The 23,462-nt window shown below is 44.7% G+C and overlaps 10 protein-coding genes across 10 annotated transcripts; 4 read left to right on the top strand and 6 right to left on the bottom strand.

Annotated features, from left to right (window-relative positions):
* Positions 1 to 1,290: 1,290 nt before the first annotated feature.
* On the top strand, positions 1,291 to 3,680 carry SJAG_03151 (20S proteasome component beta 1 Pre3). Its single transcript, XM_002174281.2, has 5 exons — positions 1,291 to 1,461; positions 1,513 to 1,595; positions 1,652 to 1,784; positions 1,849 to 2,047; positions 2,115 to 3,680. The coding sequence occupies exons 1-5, from the start codon at positions 1,406 to 1,408 to the stop codon at positions 2,331 to 2,333; spliced, it is 690 nt and encodes a 229-aa protein (XP_002174317.1). The 5' UTR covers positions 1,291 to 1,405; the 3' UTR covers positions 2,334 to 3,680.
* SJAG_03150 (acetylglucosaminyltransferase) lies at positions 1,311 to 4,091 on the bottom strand. Its single transcript, XM_002174280.2, has one exon. It carries the CDS (start codon positions 3,735 to 3,737, stop codon positions 2,613 to 2,615), a length of 1,125 nt encoding a protein of 374 aa, XP_002174316.1. The 5' UTR covers positions 3,738 to 4,091; the 3' UTR covers positions 1,311 to 2,612.
* On the bottom strand, positions 4,035 to 5,522 carry SJAG_03149 (acetylglucosaminyltransferase). The gene has a single exon (XM_002174279.2). The coding sequence runs from the start codon at positions 5,422 to 5,424 to the stop codon at positions 4,279 to 4,281; it is 1,146 nt and encodes a 381-aa protein (XP_002174315.1). The 5' UTR covers positions 5,425 to 5,522; the 3' UTR covers positions 4,035 to 4,278.
* Positions 5,523 to 6,292: 770 nt separating this feature from the next.
* Positions 6,293 to 7,383, bottom strand: SJAG_03148 (hypothetical protein). The gene has a single exon (XM_002174278.2). It carries the CDS (start codon positions 6,859 to 6,861, stop codon positions 6,379 to 6,381), a length of 483 nt encoding a protein of 160 aa, XP_002174314.1. The 5' UTR covers positions 6,862 to 7,383; the 3' UTR covers positions 6,293 to 6,378.
* Positions 7,384 to 7,693: 310 nt separating this feature from the next.
* On the bottom strand, positions 7,694 to 9,281 carry SJAG_03147 (translation initiation factor eIF3f). Its single transcript, XM_002174277.2, has one exon. The coding sequence runs from the start codon at positions 9,267 to 9,269 to the stop codon at positions 8,361 to 8,363; it is 909 nt and encodes a 302-aa protein (XP_002174313.1). The 5' UTR covers positions 9,270 to 9,281; the 3' UTR covers positions 7,694 to 8,360.
* A 610-nt stretch (positions 9,282 to 9,891) lies between these two features.
* SJAG_03146 (cytoskeletal protein Syp1) lies at positions 9,892 to 12,304 on the bottom strand (the record flags this gene model as incomplete). The annotated part of the gene is made up of 2 exons (XM_002174276.1): positions 9,892 to 12,228; positions 12,263 to 12,304. The coding sequence occupies 2 exons, from the start codon at positions 12,302 to 12,304 to the stop codon at positions 9,892 to 9,894; spliced, it is 2,379 nt and encodes a 792-aa protein (XP_002174312.1).
* A 288-nt stretch (positions 12,305 to 12,592) lies between these two features.
* On the top strand, positions 12,593 to 13,992 carry SJAG_03145 (actin Act1). The gene has a single exon (XM_002174275.2). It carries the CDS (start codon positions 12,603 to 12,605, stop codon positions 13,728 to 13,730), a length of 1,128 nt encoding a protein of 375 aa, XP_002174311.1. The 5' UTR covers positions 12,593 to 12,602; the 3' UTR covers positions 13,731 to 13,992.
* A 158-nt stretch (positions 13,993 to 14,150) lies between these two features.
* SJAG_03144 (DNA-directed RNA polymerase I complex large subunit Nuc1) lies at positions 14,151 to 19,170 on the top strand (the record flags this gene model as incomplete). Its single annotated transcript, XM_002174274.1, has 2 exons — positions 14,151 to 14,738; positions 14,785 to 19,170. The coding sequence occupies 2 exons, from the start codon at positions 14,151 to 14,153 to the stop codon at positions 19,168 to 19,170; spliced, it is 4,974 nt and encodes a 1,657-aa protein (XP_002174310.1).
* Positions 19,171 to 19,182: 12 nt separating this feature from the next.
* On the bottom strand, positions 19,183 to 23,033 carry SJAG_03143 (fork head transcription factor Sep1). The gene has a single exon (XM_002174273.2). The coding sequence runs from the start codon at positions 21,834 to 21,836 to the stop codon at positions 19,743 to 19,745; it is 2,094 nt and encodes a 697-aa protein (XP_002174309.1). The 5' UTR covers positions 21,837 to 23,033; the 3' UTR covers positions 19,183 to 19,742.
* Positions 22,182 to 23,462, top strand: SJAG_03142 (guanyl-nucleotide exchange factor). The gene has a single exon (XM_002174272.2). The coding sequence runs from the start codon at positions 22,569 to 22,571 to the stop codon at positions 22,965 to 22,967; it is 399 nt and encodes a 132-aa protein (XP_002174308.1). The 5' UTR covers positions 22,182 to 22,568; the 3' UTR covers positions 22,968 to 23,462.

Raw genomic sequence — 23,462 nt, 5'->3', positions numbered from 1 at the left:
ATGTTAGAACAGCCAGACTAAAATTCACTAGTTATATCGAGTGCGTTTGTAGCTTTTTCGAAAGTTTTATGATGCAAATAGTAAACGAAATGCTATCTTCGGTTAACTATAACGAGTAAAAGTCCTACTTAGTGAAACCGACTCTTGTTGAAAGCATTCTTAATTACGTTTACCTGTATATTATAGCTCTTAGGGTCATTGGCATTACAGTAACTACACAGTTTAGCTATTGATAGACACTTGAATAGTATCGACTTGGGCCCTGTTATTCGCACGTAAGGGCCCACGAGTATACAAGTAAGATACAGCCTCTTTGCTATGCATCTACGATAGCTTGTTAACTAGTTAAAACATAACATGATTCAATGTAGCCATACTATCTACACACTAGTCAAATCACCACAACTATAATAATCTTAATCAAATGTGTTTCAGTGAATAAAGTTTTGGGTTTCCTCATAAAACATTCTATTATTGTGCAATCTAGTTTAATCCCAATTTAAACTGACACAATTAAAACCATATAGCACCTTTGAATAAAAAAAAACTCGGCTCATCTTTGTTTTTATTCTGCTAAACAATGTTGTCTACCAATAACTGAGTTTTAAAGTTACTCTTTTATTTTCGAGGATATTAGTTTTAGTCAAAGCAAAATTTAATAAAACCGCTTTAATAGATTAGTCTAAAAAAATTTCAAGCTTTAATAGTTATCTTAACCTAATAGTAGTGTGTTTCAAATTCATAAGCGAGAAAACAATTTCTCCGAGCATCGTTTGTTGGCGGTAGAATCCATCTACACGGAGACATAAACCATATTACTGGTTCTGCAGCATCGCCACGGCCTTAATGACCGTTATGCAAGAACTTATTGATTTACTTCTGTCTAAGGAAGCCACTAACGAATCGTTCTTTAAGACTTTTGGGGTCAACTAAAACAAGCCTTAAATGTTTACGACCTTCTTCAGATGTAAACATCTTTACCTATGTTCAACCAAATTTAGACAAATGAGTGTAGTTAAAGTTCAACGTTTATTTTTCAGGTGCTAAATATTAAAATTCACATAATACATTGCATTACCAACAGCCTGTCCAACTACTGTTTATTCATCAGATAAAAATTAAGTTTATCAATCTTCGACAAGCAAGCGAGGCATAAGATGAGTAATGCTCTAGCCGCTACAATTAATCTTTTAACAGAAGGAAAAGCTTCCTTATAGGCGTTTTACTCAAGTTTACAAATAACAGAATAAACATGTTTTGTGCATTCGTTACACCTACTCTACACCTACTCTTAAACCCACCACATTCTCGCTTAAAATACACGTGACTACCTTAAAATCCTTAGTAAACTCTCTCCTTTTACCTTTCTCAGACTCTCCAGCTACGCTTTACCAACGCAGTAAAAATGACCAGCTTGATGAAAGATCCGTTCCAAATTGACTTTGCCGCCCTTAAAAAGGGGTAAGGATTGTCCCAATATATTTTGTTTTAGCAGTTACTAACAAGGACTAGTGAAATTAGCATGGGTACCACAATCACGGCCCTTCGTTTTCAAGAAGGCGTTATACTTGCTGCCGATTCTCGGACCACGATGGGTACGGTTGCTTGAAGGGTGTTTGGATTCGTTTCGGTAAGCTGACGATTCATTTAGGTGCTTACATTGCAAACCGTGTTACCGACAAGTTGACTCAGTTGAGTGAAAAAATTTGGTGCTGTCGGAGTGGTTCTGCAGCTGATACTCAAGCCGTTGCTGATATCCTCAAGTATTATTTGTCCCAATATCGGTACGAAGGAGTGTTACACTCATACCATTGATGTTATGAAGAGGTGCTGACAAAATTTCTTTAGTATGCAGTATGGAGTCGAACCTACTGTTCAAACAGCAGCCTCCCTTGCTTCAGAAATGTGCTACCAAAACAAAGACTACCTGACTGCCGGCTTAATCATCGCCGGTTACGACGAAGAAACGGGAGGCGAGGTGTACAGCATTCCGTTGGGTGGAAGTGTTCACAGACAGCCTTTGGCTATTGGAGGAAGTGGTTCAGCTGTACGTGATTCCGTTGTAGCAGATAGTTTCTCAAATTGTTTTTCTCTTCTTGCTAACGGCGATACAGTTCATCTACGGTTTCTGTGATGCCAACTTCAAAGAAAACATGGACAAGGAAACGGCAATTCAATTCCTTAAAAATGCTGTCGGATTGGCCATGGAGCGCGATCGCAGCAGCGGTGGTACTATCCGCATGGTGATACTCACCAAGAGTGGAATCGAACGCAAGTTTTTCGCTCTAAACACGGCGAATCCCCTTCCAACGTTCCCCATACAACAAAAGTAGAATGAGTGCAAAGTCGTGCTAACCGTGCGGCGTATGAATCAATGACCTGTGAAAACTATGTTCAATGAATGATTTCAAACAAATTAAAAAGATAAAAAGATTTATGTAAGAGAAAGTAATAGGGAGTGCGTGTGTAACGAATGAAAAGGAAACAATGAAAGAACACACTGCCAGCAACAACAGTTGATGTAAGAAATTAAAAAAAATTAAAAATGAAAGACTGTTTTCTGTAAAGGTGACATGGTCGGATTGCCAATGAAAGCAATGACCCGAACATCCTTAAGCTGCATCTTTAAGCTCGTGATACACAATCATCTCACCGTACGCTTGCCACCAGTCGGCAACGTACATTGGATGAAATTCGTCTAAAGACGTATCCCAGAACTTTCCATGCGCTGCACGAAGGTAAGGATGGTCATTGGGTTGACACCAAACACCGTTGTACGACCAGTCAATGCGAGTCCATGGGAACCAACCATCCTCATCGTAGGCTAGATTGAGCAAACTCTGTTCCATCATGCGTGCGTCTTCATACATGTATGGGTACCGAGCAATTGTAAGCAGACGCTGCATGTGAAGCTTACTTGGTTTCAACAACATAAGACCAGCGTTGAACATACTGGCAGGTCTTACTGGAATAGGGTGATCATTCGAACGGTCATCAGTAGCGGCCAGCAAGTATGGGTACATGTCTTCATGTTTAACGCTGTATGCGCTAAAATCGTCAACAAAAATATATCTCTCGTTGTCGTTTGGATTGACAAAATTGTGTGCTTTTGCAATGTCTGGCTGTGGAGGTTGAGTAGCATACGGAGTATCAAATATATCGTCCATGTTTCTCAAAATTAACAAATCGCTGTCGACAATACAGACCTTGTCGAACTGCTCCAGCTCAAACACACGAAGCTTTGTAAACATATGCTGCCAACGGGGACTGCCTGTCAGCACTTGAGCGCCCTCCTCCACGAAGTCTTGCGGCAAAAGAGGGTCAACAAGAATAACTTTTGCTCCGTCCTTTTTAAGACGCTGAATCTTCCATTCCTCAACGCCTTTCATAACCATTACATGGACCTCATACTTTGTTTTCACCGGCTCTCTGTGAAGCAGTCTGTAGGCCCAGAGTCTTGTAGCATTAAAGTAGAAATCTTCCTCAGTTGTCGGCGGCGTAAGGAAAGTCAGATACGTGTATCTACCCTCCTTAGGTTTTGCTTTACGTCCGAGAGCATGATCTGTCGATTCATTGCTGCCGAAGCCGTTTCGAGAGAGCAAATTGTCCAAAGCCTGCGAATCAGCATGGCTATAGACGTATAGAACCGAAATTAGTACATTGAAAGCGACAAAAACGAGAAGTAGTAGCTTTCTCCAGTTTAAGAATGGCGGACAGCCGCGTAGAACATCAACCATAGTTAGTATTGCCTAGAGGAACGGCGTAGGGGGTGCAGTTCAAAGTATAAAGCCGCAATAAAAAGCGGTGAACTATAGTTGGATGAATTCTGTCCTCCTAAGACTGCAAACAGTCAAATTTCTTGCAACTAATTGCAAATAACAGCAGAGAAGGGAGTTGGTGTTACGCAGGTGCCGCAGCAGCAGGTTTCGGTAAAAAATGAATGCGGCTGACATCAGGATTGAGCCGCAAAGCTAAAGCACGTTAAGGTAATTTAAAGATTTGATTAAGCGAAACAAGCAGCGACTGAAGCGAAAAACAAAAACTAGCGCTTATTCGGTCTCCTAAAGGCAAATGAGAGAAAAAAGCGATTGGTAAGGCTTGTCCGTATGCAATTGCTTCATGAAATAATTGGGAAAAAAAAAATCGTTAACATGGTTCTATAAAAGTCTTGAAAAGTAACTCATCGTGTTCGATGAGAGAAAAGCAATACACAGTGGTGAGCGTATGCAAAAAGAAAATAATAAAAGACTGTCACTGCGTAAGAGGTATCTGTAAGTCCTACCCTCCAAAGGGAGGGGAGTAGATAATTTTGTGGTATGCAATCATTTCCCCGTATGCCTGCCACCAAACAGCAGAAGTATCGTAGTCAAAGCCCATCTTGTCAGCACCTTGCCACAGCTTTCCATGAATAACTTTAAGAAACGGGAGGTCGGTCTTACGGGCCCACACACCATTGTACGTCCAGTCTAAATGTTCCCATGGAAAGGCGCCTTTCGAATGAAAAGCAAAGTTCAGCAAACTCTGTTCCATCATACGCGCATTGTCGTAGAAGTAAGGCTTTCGGGCAAGATAGCGTAAACGTTTCCAGTGTGCTTTAGAAGGGCGGAAAACAAATAAACCAGCATTGAAGAAGTCTTTGAATGGAGGAGGTGTCGTATGCCACTCACCAGGGTCAGAAACAGCTGCAAACACGTACGGATAAAGTTCTTCTTTGTCAACTCCGTATGCATTCCAGTCCTCTTCAAACTCGGCATTCTTCATGCTGCCTTTTGGTCTATAAGTGAGGGCCGGAGGTTTGTACGAGGACGAAGTCTTTCTTTCCATGATCTCGTGTACATTAAAGACACCGTCCATGTTACGAATCGGCAGCATGTCGCTGTCAATGAAACAAAGTCGGTCGTACTGGAACATTTCAAAGACTCTTAGCTTCGTAAACATGTACAGCCATCGGGGATCGGCAACCTCCATGTCATCAATATTGTCAACGACGTCTCGTGCGTGTAGGGGCTCTACGACTTGCACAATGGCGCCGTCTTCTCGCAACTGCTGTAGCTTCCATTCGTCTACTCCTCGCATGGCCATCACGACGACAGGGTACTTGCTTTTTGTCTCCGGGTACCGGACAAGCCTGTGAACGAGGAGTCTTGTTGAATTGTAGTACCAGTCCGGTCTTTCTTCGTCTTCTGCATCAACATAACGCGGAGGAACGGTCAGCATTGTTACATAAGCCATTCGAGGCGACGGAGGAAGATTTACAAGCCGGTACCACCATGATTCATCAACAATTGTATTCTTGATTGATGGAATGAGTCCAAGAACACCGAAAAAAAGCAACCCAACAGCAGCAACCAGAAACGTACAAAACTTGCGTTTCGAAAGAACAAAAAACGAACCTTTATAAAGGTTGCAGACACGTTCCCACATTACAAAAGGCAGATTTCGCCTATGCTGCGATTGGGTATGTCTCCTGGCTTGTTTACGTGATCGTGCAGGTTGTTGTTTACTGTACAGATTACGCCCTCGGACACGGGTAAGAGTGTTGGTCTATGCAATGATGACGTATTGCATTGTGGAATGGTGGTGAGAATTGTTAATGGGATTATTGGACGATAAATAGCGGGGATTAAGGAAATGTTTAAGCTTATTTTTAGGCGAGCATGTTGCGACAATGCGCAAAAATGGAATGGAAAGAGAAAATAGGTGATATATGAAGCCGTATGTAATGCATTGTGCTGTAGTTATTTTATGTGAAATCTCTAAACATTGATAAAAAGTTTGACTTTAGTGACGAGGTTATTTTAGAAATAATTTATCAATTTTAATGAGATAGGAAGTCTGAAGACTTTCTCGTCCATTTATTCAATCGTATTGGGGTTTTATTTCGCAAAATACCTTAAATTTCTGTCATTTGTCTTCGTAGTTGACTTGAAAAAAAGCATTCATTCTTAGAATTTTAACAGCCAGAATTCTAGTCAATGTTCGGTAGAACCAATTTAGATCATATGGTATTATTGAAACACTCTTTTAAGATGTATTGTAATATTTTGCAAAGTTTTTCCTCCGCTATAGTTAGTATGGTTTAGGACTATGAATATGCAGACAAGACCTAGTGTGCATATATAATTAACTTGTTGTCTTCCAAAAATGCATGTAGTAAAATGAGCACGGATCTAGTTGACACATGTACAGTACGAGAAATACAGTTTATTACAATATACACGAACAGCTGGATCACTAAACTCTTAAAGCTTACCAGTGAATGAATGGATCCACTTTGGATGTCTTTCTAAGCAACCTCCCAGTTGTACCAGTATACACACTCATGGTCTTCAGCAATAGTCTTCATTGTAACGGTGCAATAAATTCAATAGCTATCCTCTACTGGTTAAATATGACATAAGTATCATAGCACTCGGGGTCATCGGCCTTCTGAAAGACAACATTCGTGTCAATGTTAGAATCATATTGAATTGAACCACCATGCTTGTTCAAGAATGCTTGAAAAGCACAACTTTTTTGTTCGCATGAAAGGTCAGAACACGCATTCGATTTCTGAAACCAGAAACCATCCGTGATTTTTGTGTGGCCTTCACCACAAGTTTCTTTCAATGACAAGTCTCGGTAACAGTTCTGTCGGTCATAGCCAGCAAGGTCGTCCATAGTCAGCCAGTGATCGCCCTTGCTCCATTGAACACAAACTTTAATACCGTCACAGCTACTAATTTCCCAGTAATCATACATATCTTGCAAAGCGGTATTGCGGAGTCTGCACCAGTAATAGTCGGAACGCTTTTCAGCAATCGGAGCAGCCAAAGTGCAAGCAGCTAAACCAGAAAGCAGTATCTGAGCAAATGAAAGCATGAGAGACGGGACAAACTTGAAAACGAAAACACAACTCGTGCTCCGTGGCGTTTAATTGAAAGTGTACTTAAGATTCTGAAGATTGAAAACGCCAGAAACGGTATGCTGAATGTATACCAGAACCATGATTTTATAATTTTTCTATATACAACTTTCCCATAAACTTCATGTACTTGATTTTGCTATCCACTCATATTGCAATTACATCAAACACTTCGGATGCACTAACAATACGGACTTGGAATCCACCCCTGGACTAAGTGGATGTTGATTACCATGTCTGAATACAGGTCGTAATTAATTGAATAAGTAGAAGCTATCCTAAATGAACTTGAGAAAAAGAATTTGTCGACTAAGAGTACTTTGTCAAAAATTTAAATGCTGTGCAAGCGAGTACAATCACGGGTTTCCAGTAAAAGCATTATTTGTATCTTCGAAAACAACTCCCTATTGCATGGATGATATTGGTGAAAATGTTCCCAGCCTAATTAATTTTAGGTGACCAAGCCACTTTTACACATTAATTTCATGTTGGAAGGAGTGTAGTCTCATCTACGTAATAGTGAAATGGTACCGACATAATCTTGTTTTCAGTAATTAAATTCCGAATGCATCAGTCACTTTTTAACATTTCAAAGAACAAAAGACAAACGGCAATTTCTCAAGTTCATGAATCACTTCATGTGCGTCGTTTACCCTGTTTATTCCTTACATCCCACCGATACATCTTCTGCTACTAATATATGTGGATCCATTGTGAATAGCAATAAAACACAAAACAAACATTAAAGAAGACAAGTACTTGTAGAATTTTTATTTATAGACATGGAATAAGTATTTATTATCTATTCTGTTTTCAGTTTACTGATTTTACTTTGGTAGCTAGTTCCAAGTTGTCACTTAAAAATAACCTCAAAATTAAGATGTCGCAGCCGACTATTACACCAATCGCTGTTATGTATATATCGCTTGCTGCGAAAATATATAACTTTATTTAACACTGGACTACTCTGCAGACAGATTCTCCAATTCTCGTTTAAGAATGTACTGCAAATTACTGTAAAGAAGGTACGAGGTTGGAGCCAATATAATGCTTTCGGCGTGAATGTTTGGCGTGAATGAATAAGTGAAGCCCCAGGCCTTAAGTTTACAGCATTAAGAACGCTACCTGGCCAGTCAGCAAAGACAAATTGAAATGACAGACACATGCAAATGAAACTCAATCCCCTCGCTCAGCTCCCCAAAATCCTCTCTATCTTGTAAAGACGTAGCTTGCCGAAAACCACCAGCAAAGCCAAGCACAACCGGGGGTATTCGTTGCTAACGGGCAAGCCACTCCTTAAGGGATAAAAAATTGAGTTCCTTAATCATCATCCTTGTCGCATACGACTAATACTTCTCTTCCTTATAGCCGAAGCTCGCGTTTCAACTCTCCTCCTGCTGTATTTCCAAACGCTCTCCTCCATGTTATCCGGTCTACCCAAGTATCTTTTCACTTACTAAATAAGCATGCTCAAACGAGAAGAAATATCCATCTGGGTGCGCAGTGTGTTTGCCAAATAGACAACCACAAGGACATCTTGCAAATGAGAAGAAAACATCTTCTCAAAATCTGCAGCCGTGATGCTGGGGACAAGGCTGAGACACTTCATCAAATAACGGCCAATGGCAACATTGGCGGGTGCAGTGTTGTCAATGACATTTTGGACGTAATCAGACACACGGTCAATCATTCCCAAGACGTCGAGAACAGACTTGCGGAGCTGATCAACATCAGTCAACAAGCCGGCCACACGAGTGGGATCGTTCTTGGGGGCGGAGATGGCCTTGAGACCAGCACGAACACTCTCGTCATCACGAATGGTGCAGGGGACAGGGAGGAAGACACAACTGTCGGCCATACGCTCAGTGAGACCAGCGGTCGAGGAGATGTAGGTCTTCACAGACAGCTTGCGTGTGACATCGGTGTCGACAGTCATGTGGACACAGGGATGAGGGAATGTGCCCAAAGGAGCACTTCCAGCCTCAGGAGGAGAAGCATACAGGTTCTGAATCAATGCACTGAAGGGGTCCAACTCAGCGGACGTGGCGTACCAACCCACAATGACCTCGTGGGGATTGGCTTTTAAGTGCAAATGGTACATAGCTCTGTGGTAATCCATCTCAACTTCCACCTGCTCGCTGCTCTCATTATGAGGAACGGCAAAGCAGCTCTTCACCTCAATTTCACGTCCATCTTCCGAACGAGTTCCGAGAAGTGTACCAATCACCTGCTTGTTATTCAAGCTCTTACGCGTCGAATGATCAAGAATAGAGAAAAGAACAACAGGATCAATCGTAACGTTCACAGGGAACGGCTTTGAAAGAGGTCTGGTAAGATGAAGTACGTGTTTCGACTCCAGAACCATCTTGGAAATTTTTTGCTGTGGTTGACAGTCGCCGAGTCAGGAAGAAGCCTGCCAGGAAGCCAGAATTGGTGGAGCAAAAGTGTCACACCCAGGCGCGTGTAATTACTACCACCACAAGCACTACACCAAAAAATCGTGTGTCAAGTGCCGAGGAAAGTTCTTAGCAAGAAAAGAGGGAAATAAAGATAAAAACCGAGGAAGCAGCAATAGCTCGAAAAATAAAACGCGAAAAAAATAGTAGGACCCGCAAATTATGTTGGAATGGCACACAAAGGTGCTTCAATGTTTAAAACTTTTCGCCAAACGGATACAAAAAAAGAACAGCTGTACCAAAAAAATGCTGTTATACAAAAAGGATAAAGTCGCATATTGTATTGTGCTCAAATATTCACGCGACAAAGATAGGAAAAGAAAGGATGAGGAGTGAAAGAGGGAACGGTTTCATGCCCGCACCACATAAAGTAGAAGAAACGTAATATAAGGAAACGTAGAGTGACAAAACAAACGTGACAAGAGACGAAGGAAAGAAGTGACGAACGACAAGAGAGCAGTTGGAGCGAAGTAAAAGAAAGAACATCCATTATTAGACGTGCATTAGTCACACACTCATCGCCATTTCCCATCAAAGGGAGAAGAATTGTCGGGCAACCGTCGTATACAAAGTTGGTACCACTTGAGCATCATAAGCACCTTCCAGCGAATTAACGGTTGACGAGCGCATAACATTTTCGGGTGTCGAGAACACTTGCACAAGGCTTTCGATAACATTCGCATGCTTCAATTGCATGCGATACTCAATTGTAGGCACACGTGTGACGCCATTTGGCTCGATTTCAAAGCGAGCGACAACCTTCAAGCCAGTATCAGGGACAGTTACATCGTTGAAATTAACGCGAAGCTTGCTAGTCTTGCGACTAAACTCACCAGCTGGTGAGCTACGACAACTCTTAACAATCACATTTTCTCCCAACGAAACAAGAAGCGAGAGCTTGTCCACTGCATAGTTTTCTGCAGAGTTGTTGTAAAGCGGATTTCGAAGCACAAAAGCGACCATGCTACTAACCGTCTCCTCATGCTTCCATTTTTGCATCACAAGCAATGGAAGAGTGTTTTGCAAAACACTTCCTTCCAACGGAACCTGAAACTTGGCCACTTGTGTGGGCGTCATAATCAACGAAGTTGGCATATCCAACGAGTTTGGTTCGTTGCCCAATTGAACACCAGTATGAGTGGGAACGAGGGAGGAGAGTGTTTGCGGAGAAAACAGACGAACGGAGCACTTCTTGTCAGAGCCGACAGACTCAGGATTGCGCCAGACTAAATACACGCTGCCATCACACTCGGCACGTTGCAACTGGTTGCCCTTCCACAAACCGTTCACTTGTGCTACGATCGCGCTTGAGAGCTTCGGGACATTGGGAAGCTCAGGAATTCGAGGTTGAAAGTTCTCAACTGACGAGTTGGAGTGAATGGACAACGTCGAGCGGCTCCGAGGCGGGATATGCATGCCCATGGGCATCTCGGTTGACGGAGAACTGAGGGGGGACGTCAAACGCGACGTTGAGTCTGATGAGCGAGTGCGTCGAGAAACACTCGGGACTTGGCGTAATGCATGGCTCACACGTTCCAGTGCGGCATCACGCTCCTCAGGTGACTCTTGAACCACGGGAGTAGGATTGATGTTAACACTCATAGGCGATGAGGAGGCATTTATCGAAGATTCTGAAATTGAAGGAGCTGCGAGCGAAGCGCGCTCAGCTTGAGTTTTGACAGCTACTTGAGATGCATCGGAACGTGCGTTCGGTTGAGGTACATCAACGTATTGTGGAAGAGTGGTGACAGCAGAAGATGAAGGAACAGAAGAGTGTTCAGTGTGAGTTGGTTGTTCACGATGTTCTTGTTGCTGAGTAGATTGCTGCTGTTGTTCATTTTCAATGTGATTCGCTGCGGGGTTGATATTAACAGAACGAGTGCCGTTTGTCATTAATGAACTTGCCTCCGGAACAGAATGTGCGTCGTCATCGCTATTTGAATGAAGGCTTGAGGACGGGGCAATCCGGCCAGCAGCAGCTTTACGACTGGACAGTGGTGCTTGAGACTCAGAAGAGTGTTTCTTCTTTCCAATCATCACAGTCTTACGACGGAAGAGCTTGTTCATACGAGACTTGAATTTGCTTGGGGCACGTGCTGGACGCTCTTCGGGCGACTCTTCCTTGCGCGAAGAAGAGCTGTGTTGTGTGCGAGCAACAGGACTTGCATCTTGCTGAACCGCCCCGTTTTTGACAGTCTCACTTGCAAATCGAATTGTTTCCTCCTCGGCAGAAATGGTGGAGAAAATTGCCATGCAGGTTTCAGAAGACTCATTTAATTGACGACCAACTTGATTCTCCAAGCTAGATACTGTTAAATACACCTGTTTCAACATTATCAGACGTTCCTCGTCCACGGTCTGCAACTTTTCAAAAGCGAACGGAGCCTCGGAATCCCAAGCAGTTCGAGAGATGAGCTCGTTGTTGTCAAGCATCAGTTGACCATCCTGACTTTGTCCACGCTTGTGCTTGTTGGACCGAAGAACCTTGGAAATTGACGAGGGATCCATGCTCCGTGCAACCGACGACAATCTACTTTCTAATTCACGCAAGGACGCCATTTGGGGGGAAGACGTATAGAACTCACTAATTGGCTTGTATACCTGACCACCTAACTGTTTTGCCATGGAATTATGCAACTTGGAGCGTAGTTGCATGTCCCGTTCCAATTCCAACCACGCGTCTGAGAGAGACAGCTCCTGAACATTTCCTTCATTCATTGAGTTTGCCAGCTTTTGAAGACGCACCGCGTAATCTCGTTCAATTTCCGTCCGTTCACGGAGCCAATGGGCCAGTCTGTCATTGTCAGAGCGAATTCGCTCTAACCGCCGACGGAAAACCGTCATACTATCTTTAGGAGCAAAATTGGGCTACGTTAGAACCATTGAACACAAAGTTTCGTACCAAAAACGCCTCTACATATTCCGTTTTAGCCAAGGCATCCATGTTGCTTTTGGTAAGGAGGAGGGACACGTCAATCCCGAGAGATAGCCAAAATGAGGCGCTCGAAAATACACAAACAGATAGCATAAAGCATACTATACGATTTATTTCATTATTAACAGACGCTTAACAGAGTGTATGCTGTATATATGGAAAAAATGTGATTGAGAGCAACCGCGGCGGACCCTTACCCCCAAGCACGTCTCCGGCTAACTCTCCATCTACCACTGCCTTCCTAGCCTCCTAGGTCCAGTGCTTTTTTCCCTTTCTTTCGTCGTATAATCCTCTCCTCGTCTACATAATGGAAGAAGAAATCGTTGCTCTCGTTATTGACAATGGTTCCGGTATGTGCAAGGCCGGTTTTGCTGGCGACGACGCTCCTCGTGCCGTTTTCCCTTCTATTGTCGGTCGTCCCCGTCACCAAGGTATCATGGTCGGTATGGGCCAAAAGGATTCCTACGTCGGTGACGAGGCTCAAAGCAAGCGTGGTATTCTTACGCTGAGATACCCCATTGAGCACGGTATTGTCACGAACTGGGACGATATGGAGAAGATCTGGCATCACACCTTCTACAACGAGCTTCGTGTTGCTCCTGAGGAGCACCCCTGCTTGCTCACTGAGGCTCCCTTGAACCCTAAGTCGAACCGTGAAAAGATGACCCAAATCATTTTCGAGACCTTCAACGCTCCCGCCTTCTACGTCTCCATCCAGGCCGTTCTTTCCCTGTACGCTTCTGGTCGTACCACCGGTATCGTCCTCGACTCTGGTGATGGTGTTACTCACACTGTCCCCATTTACGAGGGTTACGCTCTTCCCCATGCTATTATGCGTCTTGATCTTGCTGGTCGTGACTTGACCGATTACTTGATGAAGATTCTTATGGAGCGTGGTTACACCTTCTCCACCACTGCCGAGCGTGAAATCGTCCGTGACATCAAGGAGAAGCTTTGCTACGTCGCTCTCGACTTTGAGCAGGAGCTCCAGACCGCAGCTCAATCCTCTTCCCTCGAAAAGTCCTACGAGCTTCCTGACGGCCAAGTCATCACCATCGGCAACGAGCGTTTCCGTGCTCCCGAGGCTCTGTTCAACCCCTCCGTCCTCGGTCTTGAGAACCCCGGCATCCACGAGGCCACTTACAACTCCATCATGAAGTGTGATGTCGATATCCGTAAGGACCTGTACGGCAACATCGTCATGTCTGGTGGTACTACTATGTACCCTGGTATTGCCGACCGTATGCAAAAGGAGATCCAAGCCTTGGCCCCCAGCTCCATGAAGGTCAAGATTGTTGCTCCTCCCGAGCGTAAGTACTCTGTGTGGATTGGTGGTTCTATTCTCGCTTCCCTCTCCACCTTCCAACAAATGTGGATCTCTAAGCAAGAGTACGACGAGAGCGGACCTAGCATTGTCTACCGCAAGTGCTTCTAAGTCATATAGCATAACGATACGAAGAATGTCCACCACGTACAACGGGCGTAGCGACGGAAGTCAGCAAAGAGGCGGCACTTAGTCAGCAGAGCTAGTTGCTAGATAGGGAGGGCACAGAGGCACAGGTCCACAATCCAAATCGTCGTTCGTAGCTGCACTCGCTAGCCCGGGTAAGCAATACTCGTGATGTGGCGTACATCGTTGCACCCAATAGTGAGATTCTACGAGACTTATCATAGATGCACTACACCCCATTAATTCTCCGTATACTCCGTTAGCAATCATTTCACTTCGCTCCACCTCACTCCACTCCGTTTTGTCTCATTCATCTCCTTCCACCACACTCAAAAATTTCACCTCAGAACCAAACAGGTCTGCAGGGGATTGCATGTGTACAGCGGTGTTTGTACTTAATTAAACATGAATATTGCACAACCGGTCTCCTCAGAGATTAAAAGTGTAAAGTTTGGGATTTTCGATGTGGAAGACATCGAAAAGATCTCTGTAAAGCAGATCGTTAACCCAGTCCTTTTGGACAACCTGAACCACCCCACCAGCGGTGGTCTGTACGATCTTGCTTTGGGTCCGTATTTGAAGAACACCGTGTGTGCAACATGTCACATGGACGAACGGTATTGTCCGGGACATTTTGGACACATCACTCTTCCCGTTCCGGCGTACCATCCTCTGTTCTTTCCTCAAATGTACAGCTTGCTGAGAGCAACATGTCTGTACTGTCATCACTTCAAGTTGTCTAAGGTCACCGTTCATCTGTTTGCTTGCCGGTTCAAGCTCCTGGATCACGGTCTGTTGATTGAATCCCAGCGTGTAGAGTCTATTACATTGGGCAACAGCGTCAGTTCCAAGTCTTCCGGTGGAAAGGACGGCGAGGGAAGCGAAAGCGAAGACAGCGGTATTGGAAACGACGACATGGCGAAGGACGCCGCAGCCTTGATGCGTTTGCGTGATGAGTTTGTCGACAAATGCATCGCTGACGCCAAAAAAATCGTACTGAGGTCGGTCACTTGACGACACTCGTGTCCCATGAGCGCAGAAACTTGTCCGTGCCTTTTTCCATGCTATCAACTCTCGCAAGCAGTGTGACAACTGCCAGTCTTTCTCTCCTACTTTCCGTAAGGAGGGTTTTGCCAAGATTTTTGAGGTCCCCTTGACCGGAAAAAACTTGCAGTACATGGAGCAGACTGGCCGCATTCGCTCCAACGTGCTTCGTGACTCTGCCAAGTCTTCCAAGGATGATGAGGGTTTCAGCGAGGATTCCAACAGCGAGGGTGAAGGCGACGATATAGACCTTATGGAGGAGGATCCCAACCCTTTCGACAAAAAACTGAAGAAGCGGTCGACTGAGGCCAAGTACATGACCTCAACCGAGGTTCGTAATCACCTTCGTCGTCTTTTCACCAAAGAGGGACGAGTGATGTCGCTTCTTTTCGCTCACAAGAAGGGCAAGCCCGCTTCTGCTGATATGTTCTTCTTGCACAACATTGCCGTGCCCCCTACTCGTTTCCGTCCTGCCTCGAAAATGGGCGATGAGGTGCACGAGAACATTCAAAACGAGCTTCTCACAAAAATTCTCCAATCGTCTATTCGTATTGCCGATTTGAGTGCTGCCACACACGCTACCGGTGACAAGGAGGCTATGGAGCGCGGCTCTCGGGCTTTCGAGCAGCTCGTTGCTGCTTTCGTCCAGCTGCAACACGATGTGAACAGTTTGATCGACAGTGGTCGCAATCCTACTGTTATGGCACAAGGTCGTGTGCCTCCTCCTGGTATCAAGCAGATTTTGGAAAAGAAGGAGGGTCTTTTCCGTAAGCATATGATGGGTAAGCGTGTTAACTATGCCGCACGTTCTGTCATTTCGCCTGATCCTAATATTGAGACTAACGAAATTGGTGTTCCTCCCGTGTTTGCTGTCAAGCTGACGTTCCCCGAACCCGTTACCCCCTACAATTACAACGAGCTTCGCAAGGCCGTCATTAACGGCCCTAGCAAGTGGCCTGGTGCTACACATATTCAGAACGAGGATGGCACGCTTGTTTCGCTGATGCCTCTTACTGTTGAGCAACGTACGGCTCTGGCAAACCAATTGATGACTCCTCAATCCAATATCATCTCTTCGCCGTACTCGTACTCTCGCATCGTTAATACGAACAAGAAGGTGTTCCGTCATGTGCGCAACGGTGATATGCTTATTCTCAATCGTCAACCCACTCTTCACAAGCCTTCTATGATGTGTCACAAGGCTCGCATCTTGCCAGGTGAAAAGACTATTCGCATGCATTACGCCAACTGTAACTCTTACAATGCTGATTTCGATGGTGATGAAATGAACATGCATTTCCCTCAAAGCATGAACGCTCGTGCGGAGGCTCAATTCATCGCTAATACCGATTCTCAGTACCTTGTGCCCACTTCTGGTGACCCTATTCGTGGTCTTATTCAAGATCATGTGGTCATGGGTGTTTGGCTTACGAACAAGGATTCCTTTTTCACCCGCGACGAGTATCAGCAACTCCTTTTCCAGGCTTTGAAGCCTGATGAAAGTGGCATGTATGGTCGCATAAAGACTGTCCCCCCCGCTCTCATTCGCCCTAAGCCAATGTATACTGGTAAGCAGATTATCACCACTATTTTGCTTAACTTGAAGCCAGCCGATCGCCCCGGATTGAACTTGAAGAGCAAGGCTAAGGTTGCTTCGAAATACTGGTCTCCTACTTCCGAGGAAGGTGCTGTCTTATTTGATGATGGTGTTCTTATTCATGGTATTTTGGATAAGTCTTCGTTTGGTGCATCCACTTTCGGTATGGTTCACTCTATCCATGAGCTTTATGGCGCCGATATTGCTGGTCGTTTGTTGTCAGTTTTGAGTCGTCTCTTTACTGCATTTGCTCAAATGCGTGGTTTTACTTGCCGTATGGACGATTTGCGCTTAGACGAACGTGGTGATGCTTGGAGACGTGAGCTTTTGGAAAACGGTAAAGACTTCGGTCTTCTTGCTCACTGCGATTACGTTCAGCTTCCCATTGACACTTCTCGTGATTTGTTGAACGCCAACTTAGAGGAGGTCATTCGTGACGACGAAAAGTTGCAAGGTTTGGATGCTGCTATGAAGGGTAAAATGAATGGTCTTACTTCTTCTATCATCAATAAATGTATTCCTGAGGGTTTGTTGACTAAATTCCCCAAGAATCATATGCAAGCCATGACGGTTTCTGGTGCTAAGGGTAGCAACGTTAACGTGTCACAAATCTCTTGTCTTTTGGGTCAACAAGAGTTGGAGGGTCGTCGTGTGCCTTTGATGGTCAGCGGAAAGTCTCTTCCTTCTTTCCTCCCCTTTGATACTTCTGCCAAGGCTGGTGGTTTCATTGCAAGTCGTTTCTTGACTGGCATGTGTCCACAAGAATATTACTTCCATTGTATGGCCGGTCGTGAAGGTCTTATTGATACTGCAGTTAAGACTAGTCGTTCCGGTTATCTGCAACGTTGTTTGATGAAGCACTTGGAGGGATTGTCTGTTCAGTACGATCACACCGTCCGTGATGCTGATGGTTCTGTTGTTCAATTCCGTTATGGTGAAGATGCACTTGATGTCACAAAGCAGAAGCATTTGTACCAATTCGAGTTTTCTGCCAGAAACTACAAGTCCTTGATCCAGAAATACAAGGTCAAGTCCGTGCTTTCCGCTGTTGATTCAGACACAGCTTCTTCTTATGCGAAGAAGGCCTTGAAGAAACCTCACAAGTACGATCCTGTTCTTGATAAGTATCCTCCCAGTCGCTACCTCGGTAGTGTTTCCGAAAAATTCCAAAAGGCTGTGGATGAGTATACCAAAAAGAACCCCGATAATCTGATTGCTAGTAAGAAGGAGAGCAAGCAAGATGGCACTCTTTTGAATGAGTCCAAATTCAAGGCCCTCATGCAACTCCGTTATCAACAATCTCTCGTCGAGCCTGGCGAGGGTGTTGGTGTTATGGCTAGTCAATCTGTTGGTGAGCCTTCTACTCAAATGACATTGAATACTTTCCACTTTGCCGGTTTCGGTGCTAAGAATGTCACCTTGGGTATTCCTCGTCTTCGTGAAATTATCATGACTGCTAGTGCTAGTATCAAAACACCTACAATGACTCTTCGTTTGAACGAGGGTGTTTCTGAGGAACGTTCCAAGCAATTCTGTAAGGAGGTTAGCAAGCTTGTTCTTGCTGAAGTCGTCAAGCAGGTCGTTGTTACTGAGCGTATTTCCGGTCAAGGTTCGGATACCCAATCCAAGTCTTATTCCATCAAGCTTGAGCTCTACCCCAAGTCTGAGTATGAGGAAGAGTATGGAGTTACTCAAGAGGAAATTGAGGCTTCCTTTACCACATCCTTCCTTAAGGTTTTGGGTCGTATTATCAAGGCGGACATTGCCAAGACTAAGCAACGCAAATCGAACGATAGCGTTCCTAAAATTGGAGAGGCCCTTGCTCCTCTCGAGTCCTTTGGAGAGGCTAATGCCGATGCTGCTGAACAAGAGGCCATGGAGGATGATGACAACGACGCTACCAATGCTCGTATGACCACGCGCTCTAAGCAACATGCTTCTTATGACGGTCCAGACGATGACGACCGTCTTGCCATGCAAGCCGAGCGTGCTGCCGCAAAGGATGGTGATGATATGGAAGAGGATGATGGCTACAACTCTGATGAAAGCGTTTCTGAGTACATGGCCCGCAAGAAGGGCAAAAACTCCGTTTCTTTGAAGGAAAAGAAGAAGTTGCGTCTTACTAACGCTCGTGAGATTCTCAACAACTGTCGTCGCATTGATTTCGACGACAAGTCGGGTGAGTGGGCCCTTGTTGAACTCGAATTCCCTATTACTACTGAAAAGCTTCTTATGGTGTCGCTAGTTGAACAGGCTTGCCATAAGAGTGTTGTCCATGAGATTCCCGGCATTTCACGCTGCTACCCCAAGCCTCCAGACTCCGCTATGGACAAAATTCCCATGGTGATCACTGAGGGTGTGAACCTGAGAGCTGTTTGGGAGTTCTACGAGGAAATTCATATGAATGACCTTTACACTAATGACATCGCTGCTGTTCTTCGCATCTATGGTGTTGAAGCTGCTCGCAATGCCATTGTTCGGGAAATTTCCTCCGTGTTCGGCGTTTACGGTATCGATGTCGACCATCGTCATTTGTCGTTAATTGCCGACTACATGACCTTCGAGGGTGGATACAAGGCCTTTAACCGTATGGGCATTGAGTACAGCACATCTCCCTTTGCGAAGATGTCGTTTGAAACTACCTGTCATTTCCTTACGGATGCCGCTTTGTCTGGCTCGAAGGATGAGGTTATGAACCCCTCGGCTCGTCTCGTCGTTGGACGTGTCGGCAACTTCGGTACTGGCAGTTTCGATTTGCTGACGCCAGTCGTTGCAGAAAACTGAACAAAAAAAAATTGGATGTTACAATCCCTGAGGAATGATGATGTTTGTAAATCTCCTCAATTCCTGACAAAAGGTTTATATAGTTCTGCTACTCATTGACTGGATTTTTGGATATATTGGATGAATTAAGAAAGGTAATATGGCGCGAAATAAATTGTGTTTCTTGTTGAAAAAAGAAGAGCTACAGTTTCTCCTCGTAATAGAATATCCTGAATTGAAAATAGTAATGGCTATAACCCATACGATTGCACAGGCATCCCAATTGCCGCTCAGTATTTCGTAATATCAAAAAAGGGGGAGGTGTGTTGCTAGAACAACCGACAAGCGAATCGCACAGATTCGTGCCGAATTCGAAACCAAATGTGCGTTTAGCTGTTTAAAATGTTTAAAGATAGTGTTAAGGGTTTGTCCGCCGGGAAAAGACTAAATTCCTAAGCTCCAAAGTCATTAATAAGGACGTTGAGGACCATAGAAAAACTGTTACACATCCAATCCTGTTCGCAAGAATGAATTGAACGAACAGGTTCTGTAAATAACAAAAGTTAATTGTACCGAGTGATGCAGCAGGCTTCTTAGGGAAGGTGGAGCGAGAATTTTGAAACGGGTTGTTTTCGCTTCGTCGGGGAAGGAAGGTATATATCGTCTAGGGATTTCATTTGGGAAATTTGGACATGAGTTCGTTGCCATAGGTTTCGCTGAGTGGGAGAATCAATGTTTACACCAAATATGTCAGGTCCAGGCATATCTATTCTGTCATTTACGGCCAGCGAGGCTTGAGATACGGAGTGAGAACGTTGATACGGTGCTGGACTCTGAGGGCTGTCGAGAAGGTCTGGGCTGGCGCTGCCAGAAAAGACGCTAGCTTCTGTATCATTCGGCGGGCTCTCAGAGTTAGTCTGTGCACCATTCTTGTTTTCGCTGAAAGAAGAGTCGATATTTCGAGGACGGCCGATATCGTTCTCATCATCACTCCCACTCTCGGCATTGAACTTTGCCATATCTCGCCAAAGCCTTCTTGATTGCAGTGTTTCGGATAGCACAGACGTAGACTTCAATGGAGATATGCCAGGGCGTAGGGGCGACAAAGCCCATAAGCTGTTTTCATTTACAGAAGCATTCTTCTCGAACTTCCGAGCATCCGGGGAAGCCAACATACGGTACACGCGAGCACGATGTTCCTTTAAGTTGGTGTTTGGGCTATTTTCCGTGCCAGGGTCATAATTCATCGGGGAAAAGAATGAGGGACTCAGAGGGTCATCATTTAACGGGACACTTTTCAGCAAGAGAGATTTAGGACACATGGATTTCGGAGTAGCCGATGCCTCAAGTAGCGATCTGTTTGTGGATATAAACGCCTTACTTGGAGAAGAAACAGCAGCATTTTTTGAAGGAGCCTCAAATGAAAAACTGTTTGTGGAATTTAAGGAAGCTGAGGATTCGGGTATTGGATTAGAATTTGAAGAATTTGGCGATGCGTGTTGATTATCGCTAGTCTGTTGTTCTAACGGAAAGGTTCGGTAGGAAGAAGAAGACGAGCTATTTGGTTGTTCTATCGAAACAGTCAGTTGTGGTTGCTCATTGGCTTCGGTAGAAGGATAATGCTGAAAACCGGATGCTGATTGCGGGAGAGGAGCGGAAATTGTGGGTGGAGGCATGAATTGTGCTTGTTGAGGCACTGAGTAGCTGGGTCGGTGACAATTATAGTATGTGATTGCCGGATCTCCAGAAGGTTTCATGGATGTGTCCAAGTCCAACGAGACAGATCGTTGAAGCTTTCTTCTAGGCACATGGGAAAATGCAGCCGTTACACGAGATATAGAAGCTGGAAAGTTAAAAGGAGTAGCAGAGCGACTTGCATTTCTGCTTGCCATTGCGGAATGAGTTTCATAGGCAGCGTGTGAGGAGAGTTGTTGACCGTCAGGGTAGTAAGCATTCAAACCTTGTGCAGTATGCTGATAGCTTCCAGAACTTATAGAAGAGTCCTGTGATTGAATGCTGCTGCTCCGCTCCAAAGGAGCTGATTGGATGGACGTTGGTATCGTTTCCTTTTTAACAAGAAAATCGCATATCAGATTCTTGCGCAAAAAGTATTCTTCGTGACCAGTTCTAATAGCCCAGAAGTGACCCTTTCCTGGCATACAACGAGGTCGCTCAATCTTAACAAATGCCTTATTTAGACTGAGATTATGACGAACAGAGTTCTGCCATCCATTGTTGCAATTACTGTAAAAAGAAAAAGTTCTGCTGATCCAATCGTAAATTGCACTCAAAGTCAAGCGATGTTCTGGTGAGCACAAGATGGCAAGTGCAATAAGCGTGGCATAGGAGCAGTTCGGTTTCTTGCCGTCATCGACGGGAAGGTTTAAAACGTAAGAATCATTAACGGCATTAAAAGAAGATGATGAAGAAGGCTCAGAGGTATGTACAGAGGTTGTGCTGTTTTCTGCAGTCTTGGGTAAATAGCCGCCATAGGCGGCAACGGTATTCGATAAAGATGAATAATTTGGCTGGTACGAAATCGTTGGAGGAGGACGACCAATGGCTCTAGAAGGTTGTGAAGAGACGTACAGAGCATAATCTGTTTCGGCTGGAGAAGGTATCGGCAGAGGTGGAGCAGAGTAAGCCAGCCGAGTGTACGAAGGAATCCGTTTGGTTTTTTTGCTCATAGCAGTTAAGTGTGAGACTGTTCCGTTTCCGTCCTTGAGTAGAGATATGGTTTATGAAGTAAGTAGTGGCTAGCACAGCGAGTGCGTCAATCAATCTCCGTAATTGCTGTCCAATTTCTTTTTTTGACTCTTGTAGGAGAGGCCGATAGGAAAGGAAAAGTGTATCACAGATCAAGACACCTAGCGTAAAGTCTGCAAAGGAAACGGAAGCACAGGGTCTCCACACGAGAGATTGCGAAACCAAAGACTAAGGTCGTAGGCAAACCTACACCGGAAAATACAGTTAAGAGCACTACAGCAGTGGCCAAGGTATTACGTGAGATAAAGGGAGAGAATGAGGGGTAAACGGGAGTGGTCGAGAACAAAAGAATGCCAAAACAGCAGAGGTTTAATCTTGAGAGTAGAGGAAGCGAATTGCTTATAGTGCCGAAGCCCCAGTCTTGATTGGTGTGTGCAGAAGCAGGACGGAAATGTTCTTTAGCCGGATATTAGAATGCGGTCTTATGGTATTGGTGGCCTAGGCAAACGGACAACGCCGACACGTGCAACCTAGGTTTCGAGGAAGCGAGGGGCGAGGTTAGGACCATAAAATGGTGGTCAGTGAGTAGGCGAGTACAACGTGTTGGTGTCACAAAAGGCCGAACTTTAACCAAACGATACAGTCACCACGTCTCGTGAAGCGATCTAGAAAGAACGTCAAAGTCACGGATCTCAAACCACTTGCCGGAAGTAATGACCAACACCAAACTCAGAGTCTTGTGCCCACATTGCTCAAGTGTCGTATTCAACAATGCGACACCACAAATTGTAGAACGACCAACAATTCGCAGTATACTGCGGAGCAAACACACGACTATAGAGCAAGAGGGCACTCAACAACAGACTGGCGAATTGGACACTAACGACACTGATGAAACCCTTTCTATCCCCGTTGCTACGGAACAGTACTACAGCATTAGAGACCCCTTTGACTTTGACAACGTCAGCGTTTCAAAGGCTCTTCCCAGCAATATTAAGCTTCTGGCTTGTGCCGACTGCGACAAAGGTCCCCTAGGCTACTTCGATATCAGTGCGAAGGAGTACCTAATGTTGCGTACTATCCCAACACCCCCGTCGTCAAAACAGCACTAACAAGTCGTACACGACAAAATAAAAAGTCCAAAAAAATAAGACCAAAAAAGTATTAAACTACATTAGCAGCTGCATACACCGCAATTAGGAGTACGTCAACCACACAACCAAAAAGAGAAAGGCAAACAAACTACGAACATGGTGTGAGATAACAAAAAGATAGGTTTAAGAAAAAGGTGAAAATACACAACGTCTGACTGTAAGCATTACAAGTAGCAGACGGAGTGATGAGAACACAGCAACCACGACGCACAACCTCATATAGTTCCTACCCGCTCACACGAACGCTTGTGTAAGGTGCGGGATGCAACGTTAAAGGAAGTGCATTGACGTTTCAAAAGAACACTACTACCTCTCAGGCACGTAGAGCTCAAATCTAGTACGCCAATTGCGTGTTTGGTTGCGGTTAAGTTGTTTGAGCACGTTCGCTGTTTATATAAGTACCTTTCTGTCAGTGATGTAATAATTATGTCATTAAGGGATGCAAAAGTCGAC

Source organism: Schizosaccharomyces japonicus, assembly GCF_000149845.2.
Source record: "Schizosaccharomyces japonicus yFS275 unplaced genomic scaffold supercont5.2, whole genome shotgun sequence".
NCBI classification, from domain to species: Eukaryota; Fungi; Ascomycota; class Schizosaccharomycetes; order Schizosaccharomycetales; family Schizosaccharomycetaceae; genus Schizosaccharomyces; species Schizosaccharomyces japonicus.
This window is presented reverse-complemented; position numbering and strand designations above follow the sequence as displayed.